Genomic DNA, 11,829 nt, shown 5'->3' with positions numbered 1-11,829 from the left:
AGACTGGATAACGTCGCAAGGCACCACAGGGAGACTCCTTTTCCATATATCAGCCAGCCTCCTCCGAGTCCAGTGGCTCATATGCGTTGTTGAAGACGCTTTGGGACGACCATGTCCTGCTTAGAAGCCTTACGTAGATGAGCTTTTCCCTCTCATCGTTAGGCTGCGCCCTAACTGTTGCCTTTCAAGGGCTATCTCCGGGGCTTGATCTTCTCCTTCTCTTCATTGTACCTCAAGACTGCCCCGATATGGAAGTTTGTCCGCGCCATGCGGCGATTAGGCTCCGTGTGGAGTCTCAGGTGCTGCCTCCAATTGTCTCTCCAATTAAACTTCTTAACGCAGAAGTCACACGTCATCTCTAGCCCGAGACCATGTTTCCTACAGCAGACTATTAATAATGGATATTTGGAAGGGACAGTGAGATGGATAAATAGCAACACACGTGTTCTGGTGTCTCTTGAGGTGCTCGCGTCTCTTGAAAGCCGTCTTATTCTTGCACCCGGGCAAGTTGCACATATGGACTACTTTCGGAATTGTACACACGGGAATGGGAGTGTCATCCGTGTAGAATACCTCCTTGGCATTACTTCGCGTTGACGAAACCGCCCCCATGCCTCTGTGGCTACGCATCTTCGATGGCGAGGCTGTACTGGAAGTGTCTAAGGAGTGATTCTCTACCATTTCCGGCCGTAACGAGAGCTCACAGGCCCCGTCGGCCACTGCGGATGATAGCACTGGAACAGGAGGCGATTGTGTCGCGGAATCAAGCCAAGGTTGTAGATGCAAAGGAAGGGGATCTGTTGATTCGAAAAGGTCGACGGAGTGTGTAGGGCTTCCAAGTACGTAGGCGAAGTCGAGGCCCTGGTCGCAAATCATTGAGGAAGTATGTCCAGAACTCGGATCAACAGGACAGTATTCACAGAGGTCTCCTGGACAGAACACATCGCAGCTCATGGGTGTAAAACCCGGGACAGCCTCCACCTCTTCCATGGCCCCGGATAGTTAACTTGGACCAAGACTCGATCCACAAGACAGGGTCTGTTACGGGGCACGGGAAAGCGTGTTCGACGAAGTTTTCGCGGAAGAAGCACACGAACGCGGTCGGTATTCGTCGGTACAGTATACCATCAGTAAGCCAACAACAACGCTTTGGAGGTCGCTAAGTTGACTGCGATGGACCGGGCTTCTCCAGTGCCGCTTGGGTTCAACCCTTCTCCCACAGGGCGGGCCTTCTAAATATCAAGTAGTGGGTTACGTCTGAGCGCTATCTTTTTGGCGAGGAGATGAATGTTGTTATAGCCGGCAACCACTCAGTTGTCTGTAACTTACATGCAGTTCGCCTTGTGATAATAGACCTTCGAGCAGGTAGGGCTTCTTCGTGGCCGGTACGACGATATCTTACCAAGCTCTACATTTGGGTGCTGTGTGCACCCTTTCTGACGTACACTTCCGGGCCGCTCCAGTTACCACCGAGTAAGTGGTATACAGAAATGATACTGGGAGGCCGAAACAACCATTCTGGTCCCGCACAACCATAATCTCCCATTGTAGTTTTCTCGATGCGCCGATTTCGACTGGACCAGACTCACCAGTAACATATGGTGGTGCCTTTTGCTGCTTAAGCTCGAAGAGCATCACAGGCCATTTCCGATCCTGAGTTCTATTGGCTCGTGATGCAGAATCGGAACTGTTGCGCAAGTAGCACGAGAGATAGGATTGGACGCCGGACGAACATCTTGTGATGCAGCCCATACCTGTTCTGGTGCGCAAAACAAGAGCTTGATGCGCCCACCGCTGCGATTGTACCATTCCGCCGTCACCTCGGAGTCTGAATCATCGCGCAGCGTATTCTCTTTTGCAGCATTCGTAGAGAACTCGAAGATCCTCGCGGGCTATTTCTGGTCCCAGCCTCCATCGTTGCTTGCAGACCTGTTGGCGCTACTGTGGGAGTGCAGCGTCGGAAGAGTAGCAATGGCGCACTAGTGCGACTAGCGGGCCAGTCACCTGGAACCACCAGTTCGCGACCCCGCGCTATTAGGGCCAACACCCAATCTCCCTGCTACGCAACAACTTCTCCCCTTCAAGACACCGAAGAGAAGCTGGGCCTGAAATCTTGTTGGAGTTCTTTTCGCCAACATGGGTCCTGGAACCGGATCAGCAGCGCCCCTGGCGAGGTTTGCCCAACTTGGGCTCGTCATGTCATTCACATTCCATATCCACAAGCCGGTAGCTTGCTATCATACTATACATATCTAACGTTCCGCGAGACGCTATTGTAGCACCATGGACACGCAGAAAGATGGTCCAAGAGGACCCAGCAAACTGCCGGATCATTTTGGATAGCTAGACCTCCGGCATGGCCCATACCAAGGGGCAGAAAGACAAGGTGCGCAAGAGCGGCTTATCGCTGTAGAACAAGATACCGGACCTCGGGCGGTACTGCAACGTCTTCAGCCTGATTGCGTACTGGAACCCGACGCACAAGCGGTGGAACACGGCGATGCATGTCCCGCACGGGCAGCGGGTACCGGACCTGAACAGGATTGTCTGTCCCCATCCCCAGCTACCCCAGCTGCGTTGAGGAAATCCAACTCCATTGCTAATAGCTGTAGTCTCGTCAATCAACCGCCTGCCGTGTGAGACCGAGCCACGGTCGAGTGACATGATCGCGCCGCCATGCCGAAGCCGTCGATTTCGAGGCCCAGCCAACCGCCAGTGACGACGCGAATGCCGAGTACGAAACCGACCCCGAATATATCGCAGCAGCTCCTGTTGGCGCGGCGGAGTCTCTGTCTGTCTACGACATCATTCCCGATGAGGATGGCGGGACGGTCATTCTCCATAGTCCCCACAGTCTCAGTAGGCAGGTGGGCGTGAGGCAGCTGCGTTCACCACAAGCGGCGCAAGGCGAGCATGATTTCCCCTATTGGCTGCGTGACGCTAAACTTGCTGCAGATGCCCGAGGTTGCCGACCGACAGCGGCGCGGCAGCCCACCCGCACCGAGTCCAGCTCCACGACAAACGCTACGCCGACCGCCGCCACGAATGTAGGTGCCCGGCCAGCACCCATTAGATACCCCGACCACGGCGCGATGGATGCGTCGTTGCAGAGAATTGTACGCCTGAACACCCGAGTGCCTAGAAAGTCCTTCGCGCCGATTATGACGACACAACCACGACAATGCCCTGCTAGAATGGGGGAAACGATGTAAAGCTGTCGCAGGGAGGCCGTCCAAGAGGGTCTGTGCAAAATGCGGCGAGGCGCGTGCCAGACTACTACAAGGACTACAGGCGCAAATTGCAGCGGGCCACCTTGGCAAAGAAGATGGTGGGAATGCTGGAGGACCTACGAACGAGCCTCAGCGGTATGCAGTTCGGCTGAAGACGTAGTACATGGTGATACGGTAGATATCACGAGCAACAGCTCTGTCTATGCTTATCTCGAAGCATACTTTTTCTCGCCGTGTCTGCTGTGAACAGTGCGCGGCGTGCAGCCCACTTCAAAAGTCGGAGAACACCATGATGGTAGATGGCAAGAATGGCATTTACTAGGATCCACAGCTATCCTTAGTATCTACACTGACTCGAAATGATTACATCGTCTACTGTGAGAGCTCCCTCCTGTCATCCTCCTGTCATGACCGCCCTCGCCCCCGCCCCCAAAAAGAAAGGCATACCTATGTACTGTATGTGTGACCGATTATCTCAAATCAGTCGTCGGCACGATAATTTTGGAGACCACTCAGTGCGCCCTTCTAGGGCGTCCCCGTCTACCAATATAATTTTCTCGGCCACCCTGGCGCTCCCAGTACTGTTCCAACAATTCCGGGCAGATCTTTTTAAACTTCGCTTCCGGCTCCAGTGACGTGTTACTAGACGTCGCAGGGTAACCGACCCATTGGATTTCAAGTTGAAGTCTGGTTCCTTTCTTTTCGTGATGCAAAATCTTGAAGACGTGATACGTCTCGGGCAGTGGGTCCTTTCCCTCGTAGAACAGGGTTTTGGTTCGTCCGCCTTTGGCTCTCCAGTAATCGTACAAAGTCTCGGCGGCGCCTTGCTGGATTTCGTGCTCGGGCTCGAAGGATGCGTCCTCATTTGGCTGACCTACCCATTTGACCAAAATCTCAATGCTACCATCAGACCGCTGACGATGCTCCAACAGCTTCTCAACCTCCATCTCGGTGTCCTCGGCGGAATTGGAAGCGTTATTTTGGTCTCCCGCGTTTTCAGTCATTCGCTTGGTGTTATTGTCGACGGGTCTCCCCAACGTAGCAAAATCCGGCTTGATAAGCGTGTTACCGTTACTTTGGAGTAGCTCTAGGCGAAACAGTTAGGGAGCACTCTACAGGCGCAATGGTGTCAACGAACCGGTACTACCCATATTGGCGACGAGCACCTTGGAGACGTCGCATATCTCCTTTGTGTATTGTTGAGCCGGGGCTTCAGATCGGGTCTCGGATGGTTTGGGCGGAGTAGAAGTATGCTCGATAGCTCTCCTACCTATCGACCGGCTGTGACGCGCTAGTGAAAGGGTGGTCAACTTTGTTGATAAACTAGACGATCAGCAGGATGGCGACTTACTGACCTTAGCAGCCGGAGGACTCGCTTCGAAATCAGGCGCCGGTGCTTCAATGGAGTGTCGTGAACGAACGCGACGCTGTCTTGCGGACGATGATCGCTCGGTAGCAACATCTATTATGCGCTTTGCTAAGTATAGCGCGCGACAAATGAGTGACAAAACAAAACGCGACTTGAAGCACTACGTACCATCATCGGTATCAACATCGGAGCGTTCGGGTTTCCGCTTAGCACCACGATTCATTTGGTCTGGATGGATATTCTGTTTATTGCCGGTAGGGAATGAAGGTTTCGAGGGCAAGATGACCCTTTTCAAGCTGCTGATGATACTGGACATCATCAAAGGGCCAGTCCAGATATCTCATGTTGGGCTGGGTAACGGATTGAGTTGCTAAAGTGGGTATTGTTGGAAACGAAACAGAATAAAACGGATGTACACGGCTGTTTTGTTGGCGGGTCAGCATTTGACATGAAGCTAACGGCGTAGTGTCAGCTGTCGGCTAGGGGTAGTAGCACACCCATGTTACTCGAGGCTCTGAACGACCACCTGTAGGCCACCACTCGGGCCTAATTTCCTTGTTACTGTGCACTTCTGAACAGCGCAGCGTTACCTTTCAATTATTGACAGTCGAGGCTGCGCCATCGATTTCAGCGCTCGCGACAGCACAGCATAATGCTTGGTCTGGAGTAGACACCATACCCTACGATGGGTGTACTTTACGCCGATTATAAAACCCAGACGCAGGGTCTCGTCCGGCTCAAAGGCGATGGGTCTCATCGCCCTCGTTCTACACACCCGAAATCGCCATTCAGAAAGCGAGATGCGATCCATGGCAGTCTACGGCGTGGCCGACAGCTGTTACGAATACGATGCTAGCGAGGAAGAGGTGAGCCTCGGACGCCCACGGCCACGACTTGCGCCCCATGAGGAAGCCCGATGCGCTGTCGACGCCACAGAGGAAATAAAAGCGATCTTGATACAAAAGCTCGAGCGCTTTCAAGGAGACTTACGGCTATATAAGCCAGAGCCGAGACGAGCTAGAGAAGATGAAGAACGAGATAATGCAGGAACTGTGCATGGCCAAGGAGCGGCTGCTGGAAGAGCTCGCGTCGGCAACGACGGTGAGGATGGAGCATGATCAAGGCGGGTAGTTCAAGACAGACGGCAGGTCGGGATACAGCAACATCGAGGTAGATACCATGGAAATGGAGGGCAGATCAGGCTATAAGGGTAAATGTTGCATCGAGGAGCTGGATGGGTTCGTACGATGCCTCATCTTGATTGATAGTCTTGATGTCAATAGAGCACTGGCTTTCGCATTTCACATCTGCGACAAAAGGACGCATTTGGTTAAATTGGTTTGTTCGGGTAACATGTAATCACGTGACTACGTGTGCTACAACCACCTCATGAGTTATGTTCGTAACCTGCCTCTTCAATTGGCCTGATTCCCCCTTACACCTACCTAGGTCAGCAAACACCACTGTCCCTACGCGATGTACGCACAATGGCCTCATGTTCTCGCCCAGTGCGAAAGTGATCATGCTCCTGTCTTCTAGGGTGCGTTCAAACTCCCAAAAGCGGTAGGCTATGTCTGTACTATTACTCTATGCTCAAGTTTTTCTGCTAAGTGGATCTCCAAGTAGCTCCTCGGATCATCACAAGGGGCCCAATCTGCAGTTTTGCTGGAGCTACCAAACGAGCTGCTACTTCAAATCTTTGCGCATGCTCATCCGGTCTGCCAGCTCTTTCTATTACTCACCTGCAAACGGCTGCTTGCCGTCTCGTCAATGAAGACCATCACGATCCCATCTGCCGCTAGTCATCGTTCTGTCCCGACCCTCAATTGTTCAGCAATGCTGAGTATACTACATATCATGCGACCACTAGACTCTCGTCGGCGACCCAAAAAGTCTTGGGCGCCTTGCTGTGACTGCTATCGGTTTCGGCCCAAGAAGAATAGCTAGGGGGAAGGGTTGAGAAGCGATATCGTACGGGACCGCCTCCGAGGATTCTCGAAGGGTACAATTCTGTTGTCAAGTCGTGGACCCACAAGCAGTCGTCATCATACCAGTGTCCAGAATGCTGGTGTAGAGAGCGCATCAGAAAGTACGGGCATCTGGAGGACATTGAAACAATGTAGCTTGGAATAAGGTCAGGGGGGGTGGGTCGGGCCTTGTATTCCCTCTCCCAGTGGCTTTTCACGATACTCTTGGTGTTGGTTAGCCAGTCGAGGTGACGGTCCCAGAAGTGTTAAATTTTGCCCAACAATAGGCAGGATGGAAAGCGAGTGATGCGTAGTAGAAATAGACATCATCAAGTCGCCAGTAGCTTAGTCGAAGTTTAAGCTGGGACTGATCGTGCTGAGAACCGGTCATTGGCGTATATTAATACGACCAAGTCGCTATGGAGTCTGAGACTGGTGGCTATCGTAATTGACGGCTTGTATGAGTTTCGTCTACTCCACGGTGCTATCCCGTCGCTCTGGGCTTCGGCCCCGACCGGACTTCCTGCGATCCCCCCACCCTTCTCCTTTCCGTGTATAATCGTCCACTCCGCGTTCGGAGCTTCAGCTTCCACTCCTTGAGTAGCTCCGTCATGTCCACCAGATTGCTATCAGGCTCGAAGGTCGGCTCCCACTGGACCCTATAGTGAGTCGCACCGTCCAAAAATTCTTCTCCGATGATAGTACCCAGCCACTGATCACAACGTTGCAGCACCACATGGCTTTCCAAGACAGAATCACGGTTGGGAGCAACCAAATTGTCCATCTCGTCCCGCCACGTTTGAAGCAGCGTTGTGCTTACTTCCGTTTCAGGCACAAGAGTGGGTTTCCAGCTGATCAAATAGTACGTCTTCTCGCCGACGACTTCCTCGTCCAGGATTTCCTGAGCCTCCCATTCCTCGGGAAGCCGGAAGTTGGTTTCCCGTGTCTTTGACATAGTTGAGCTAGTATCTTGGGAGTACAATGGGTTATATCTTCCCGTAGGTATGGGCATTGGCAAGTTCAGTGAACGGCGTGCCATGGAATATTGCATAGAGCCTATGTGGGACTTGTGCGTTACTGTTCATTCTTCACTCAACCTGGATACTGCTGAGCATGAATGTTGCTTTTTTCGAGGTTAGGCCTCGGAACACATTCTGCTTGTAAAGCTTTCTCGGCTTTTACACGATGGACGGCTGTCCAATCTACCAGCTCTAGGTTGCGGACAGTAGGACAGGGTGAGATGTACAGTCAATGAAGGCTTGATGGTTCAGCTAAAGACCCATTACAGTCGACTCAAGAGCTTATGGATCGCTTTGATTGATCCTGTCGAAGACTTATCCGATCAGTGTGGGTTTGGTTACCGATTGCCTTATCCCATTTTATTCCCGAAGCTAACTGTTCTGCCCGGGACAAGCCCGAAGTTGGTCCTATCCCTCCGATCAGGTTGTATACTGAATTCCTCCTTTCAGCCGTATCGCATAAAACCGGTGGAAGCTACCAGCCTTGCCGTCCTAGATCTTGACCCCTATGCTGGCCCATAGACTCGATGATCTTGGCAGTGTATCGTGACAGTCCCATCCAATGGCTGCGAAGACAACCCGTGAAATGTCAACTATGGAGCCGTGGAAGCTCACGAAAGCCTTCATTAGCTTCGACGGCCCTCGGCCAGCGTAAACCGTCTCGAAGCTTTTCCAAAGTAGCTACGGGGATCTTCCCATCTGAGAATGTATGTGCTAAGGACTCTTGTCTTGCTCTGTCCTCGCAGAACGCGGTTTCGCGTGCTTCTTGGCCTTGATAGCAACGGCCAAACGATCGAAAGCCATCCGGCTGTCCTTTGGCGCCTGCACCGTGTGTGTCCATTCCAAGGCCCACCAACCAGGGCAGATGTGTTCCACCTTAGCCTGTCCGTCACGGCCACGGCCACGGCCATGCGGCTGTGGTGACGCGGGCCGTTGCCCTTCCATGTGCTTCTGAGCTTTAGACATGCTCTCAGAGTGGCTTTCGGTTGGCATGATCCCCTGCGCGGTGAAACAAAAAAACTAATAGTAACTGATTTCGATGGGGATGAACTGGTGAAAGGAGCACTGTACTCGAACAAGCACCGGGACCTCTCGTACACTTATGAAGTTATCGCTAGCACGAGCTGTCCCAGCTTAAGCTTTGATTCAGCTACTATCGCTAGGATGGGCACAAGAGAAGTACTTAGTAGTCGCCGCGCAACTTTCTTGTAGTGTATGGTACGTAGCAACACAACCACACCCATCCACAATGGGGCCGGGCGGCGACCAGATATGGATTTTGTCAGTGAAAAGGTTCGTTGCTGAATGTTCCTGTGAGCAAGTCTTGCTGTTTCACGCAATACACCTGCAGCTCCTCTGAGGCCAGAGATTTCTGGTAATGGCTGCGATGCTTTTTCAGGGTCGGCCCTGGTGGACCATGTGAGCTTTCTTGCCCGGGCCGCTTTCGCGTTAGATCCATAGAGCTTCTACGAGAGCCAGGTCAGCAGAAAGGGTCCCGACTAGGAACTGGATCGGGTTCTGCATTGGGCTGTTATTCCTCTCAGCATATGGACTGGCCCAGGCACGCTTCCGCCCCAAATCAGGAACTGAACCCAGCTTCGCTACTGACCCAGATAGGACTGCTAAGGCAGTCGGTCGCTGTCTTCTACAGTTGGATCTGCGCTCAAAACATTGCCATACTAGCTTATGTACATATTAGACATACTGCCTGTACACTATGGGAAGCCCAAAGACTACCGTGGATTCAACGAGGAAGAGAGCAGAATGAAGCACGTTATTCTGATTGCGCATTTGTTTGGCCTGGTACATACCCACTGTAAGTAGTCGAGAGCACGGCTGCCAGGCGATGGATGACTGATATGGATGGAAGACATATACCCGCGAGGCTTTAGTTGCCAAGTGATATGAAAGGGCGAAGAGACGAGACCCTGTAAGGGAAGCCGCCGCTTGTAATCGTCTTATGGTAGAAACAATTGACCAAGGGCAATGATCCTCCTGAGATTCGGCTGACGAGGAGGCCATGAAACGTACTCCTGGTTACATCTTTGGCGGAAATCATCTATACACAGCCGCTAAAAGCCTTTTACGGCATTGTTGGTCAAAGGGCCTCGTTCCATAATAGAAAGCGTGTAGGCACGAGTTCACTAAAGGTCGCAAGGTCGTATGTTGCGCAGCGAACCGATGCTATTCAGGGTTTCCTTCCCTCACTAGCTAGAGGCAGGCCATAGCTACCCCCTACCTGGCATGTAGAGACCTAAGACACACCTCATCTCACCTCATGTCTCGACCTCACAAGAGGCGGATCACTGATCCAGTCATCCGCAGCCAAGGCCGTCTAGCGAAGACTATCAGTCGAGTAAACGACACTGCTCTGGCCACCCGCAGCGGTATCCATTTAGACCCGAGGTTGACGATACGGTACCTAATGGAGTCTGTCCGACGTAGCTGTCAGCTGATAGAGTCGTAGATAGGAATGCAGAGAAGAGGGAGAGTCAGGCTTCTCGGCACTGCACTGCCACAGCAGTCTGAGGCAGCAAGGCCGTGGTGAGCGAGTATAAATACCTGGCGATTTCCAAGTCTCCGTCTCTGAACTTCCAACTTTTCTTCCCAGAAACCTCCCAGAAACCTCCACACGATGTCCGCAGAAACATATCCCGTAGTCAGCTTCGATGACACCGAAAATTGGCCGGCGGCGATGAACTCTCTCTCAATCAACCAGGCAATGCTAGCCGCGGACCTACGAAGCAGTTTCTGGCCGCATGACCTTCTCGAGACATTCTTACTCCCTAAACTCGATTCTTTCGAGCCTGAGGAGCTATCGGTAGCAAGTCCAGGTTATGGCGGCAATGGACGAGTATGGTTACCTCTCGACAAGTCGACAGCTGTCGATCTATCATCGCTACCGACTCTTGAAGAGTGTTCCATGGAGCTGTCGGCTTTGGATGATGTTCTTGCATTCATCGACAGCAATCCAGATCTGCTCGACAAAGCGCTTTGGTTTGACTCTGCAACCATACCCTCTGGCGAACTGAACAGCATAACGGACTCTTCGTATTCAACACCAGACACAGGAGGAGCTGCACCAATACCGAATGCGTCAACATCACCCAAATCGCAAGCAGAGTCCACTCTAGACCCTGCCACGCCAGTGACTGAGTATAAAGCCTTGCCACCGGTGTTTGGGGCAGTGACTTTCCCCCTTTGCCAGAAGCGGAAGGCAGGACAGTCCGACGATGTGATCCAGGAGAAACGCGTGAAGAGATGGCACTGTAGGAAGTCCTGGCATGGCATATATGTGCGTCTTGATTCGGCCGTCCTTGATCTGGGACATGGTAAACAGCACATCAGGTGGTGTCGCCGCAAGGGCTTGTGGACTGGTGCGCCTGGTGATTCGTGGGATGGAGAGGACTTTGGATGCTATGTACTGGCTGGTCTGCCATGCCTCTCCCTTGCGGTGCGACCAGCCGGAGAGGGATTCCCTGTTCAGATCTTTTGGGACGAGCACACACGAACGTTCAGCGGGTTTGACTATATGAGTGGAAAGGCACTCGAGATCGCAACAGACCAGATCGTCGAGATGCTAGAGAATCCGGACATAGGGGTCAAGATCTAGGACGGCAAGGCTGGTAGCTTCCACCGTTTTTAGGTGGTACGGCTGAAAGGAGGAATTCGGTATACAACCTGATCGGAGGGATAGGACCAACTTCGGGCTTGTCCCGGGCAGAACAGTTAGCTTCGGGAATAAAATGGGATAAGGCAATCGGTAACCAAACCCACACTGATCGGATAAGTCTTCGACAGGATCAATCAAAGCGATCCATAAGCTCTTGAGTCGACCGTAACGAGGGGTCTTTAGCTGAACCATCAAGCCTTCATTGACTGTACATCTCACCCAGTCCTACTGTCCGCAACCTAGAGCTGGTAGATTGGACAGCCGTCCATCGTGTAAAAGCCGAGAAAGCTTCACAAGCAGAATGCGTTCCGAGGCATAAGCTCGAAAAAAGCAACATTCATTTTTAGCAGTACCCAGGTTGAGTGAAGAATGAACAGGCAGCTAATTCATTCAGGCATTTACACCGAGCCTAAGGGGGTGGCTAAGCACACCAGCCACATGGACAAAAGTGGCTGTGTCACTGCCCAGCACCCATGTTGTTATTGAGCCTTCGTTGCCGTCCAAACGAGAGTGGCCTCCCAAGTATAAACCCTAGCGGTTTGTCGGCTTCTCTCCAGTCCTAACCTTTAGT

At 52.4% G+C, this 11,829-nt stretch overlaps 7 protein-coding genes across 7 annotated transcripts; 4 read left to right on the top strand and 3 right to left on the bottom strand.

Annotated features, from left to right (window-relative positions):
- Positions 1-2,356: 2,356 nt before the first annotated feature.
- Positions 2,357-3,382, top strand: PG986_014308 (uncharacterized protein; the record flags this gene model as incomplete). Its single annotated transcript, XM_066850530.1, has 4 exons — positions 2,357-2,386; positions 2,414-2,545; positions 2,706-3,047; positions 3,194-3,382. The coding sequence occupies 4 exons, from the start codon at positions 2,357-2,359 to the stop codon at positions 3,380-3,382; spliced, it is 693 nt and encodes a 230-aa protein (XP_066692768.1).
- A 360-nt stretch (positions 3,383-3,742) lies between these two features.
- Positions 3,743-4,822, bottom strand: PG986_014307 (BTB/POZ domain protein; the record flags this gene model as incomplete). Its single annotated transcript, XM_066850529.1, has 4 exons — positions 3,743-4,317; positions 4,369-4,521; positions 4,582-4,692; positions 4,768-4,822. 4 exons carry the CDS (start codon positions 4,820-4,822, stop codon positions 3,743-3,745), a joined length of 894 nt encoding a protein of 297 aa, XP_066692767.1.
- Positions 4,823-5,345: 523 nt separating this feature from the next.
- PG986_014306 (uncharacterized protein) lies at positions 5,346-5,717 on the top strand (the record flags this gene model as incomplete). Its single annotated transcript, XM_066850528.1, has 1 exon — positions 5,346-5,717. One exon carries the CDS (start codon positions 5,346-5,348, stop codon positions 5,715-5,717), a length of 372 nt encoding a protein of 123 aa, XP_066692766.1.
- Positions 5,718-6,048: 331 nt separating this feature from the next.
- On the top strand, positions 6,049-6,722 carry PG986_014305 (F-box domain-containing protein; the record flags this gene model as incomplete). Its single annotated transcript, XM_066850527.1, has 3 exons — positions 6,049-6,139; positions 6,226-6,508; positions 6,547-6,722. The coding sequence occupies exons 1-3, from the start codon at positions 6,095-6,097 to the stop codon at positions 6,720-6,722; spliced, it is 504 nt and encodes a 167-aa protein (XP_066692765.1). The 5' UTR covers positions 6,049-6,094.
- Positions 6,723-7,050: 328 nt separating this feature from the next.
- PG986_014304 (uncharacterized protein) lies at positions 7,051-7,521 on the bottom strand (the record flags this gene model as incomplete). The annotated part of the gene is made up of 1 exon (XM_066850526.1): positions 7,051-7,521. One exon carries the CDS (start codon positions 7,519-7,521, stop codon positions 7,051-7,053), a length of 471 nt encoding a protein of 156 aa, XP_066692764.1.
- A 778-nt stretch (positions 7,522-8,299) lies between these two features.
- Positions 8,300-8,578, bottom strand: PG986_014303 (uncharacterized protein; the record flags this gene model as incomplete). The annotated part of the gene is made up of 1 exon (XM_066850525.1): positions 8,300-8,578. One exon carries the CDS (start codon positions 8,576-8,578, stop codon positions 8,300-8,302), a length of 279 nt encoding a protein of 92 aa, XP_066692763.1.
- Positions 8,579-10,220: 1,642 nt separating this feature from the next.
- On the top strand, positions 10,221-11,198 carry PG986_014302 (uncharacterized protein; the record flags this gene model as incomplete). The annotated part of the gene is made up of 1 exon (XM_066850524.1): positions 10,221-11,198. One exon carries the CDS (start codon positions 10,221-10,223, stop codon positions 11,196-11,198), a length of 978 nt encoding a protein of 325 aa, XP_066692762.1.
- Between the last annotated feature and the right edge of the window lie 631 nt (positions 11,199-11,829).

Source organism: Apiospora aurea (genome assembly GCF_038362705.1).
Source record: "Apiospora aurea strain CBS 24483 chromosome Unknown utg000010l_segment0_segment0, whole genome shotgun sequence".
NCBI lineage: Eukaryota > Fungi > Ascomycota > Sordariomycetes > Amphisphaeriales > Apiosporaceae > Apiospora > Apiospora aurea.
The sequence above is the reverse complement of the archived record's forward strand: the minus strand, read 5'-3'. Positions and strand labels throughout refer to the sequence as shown.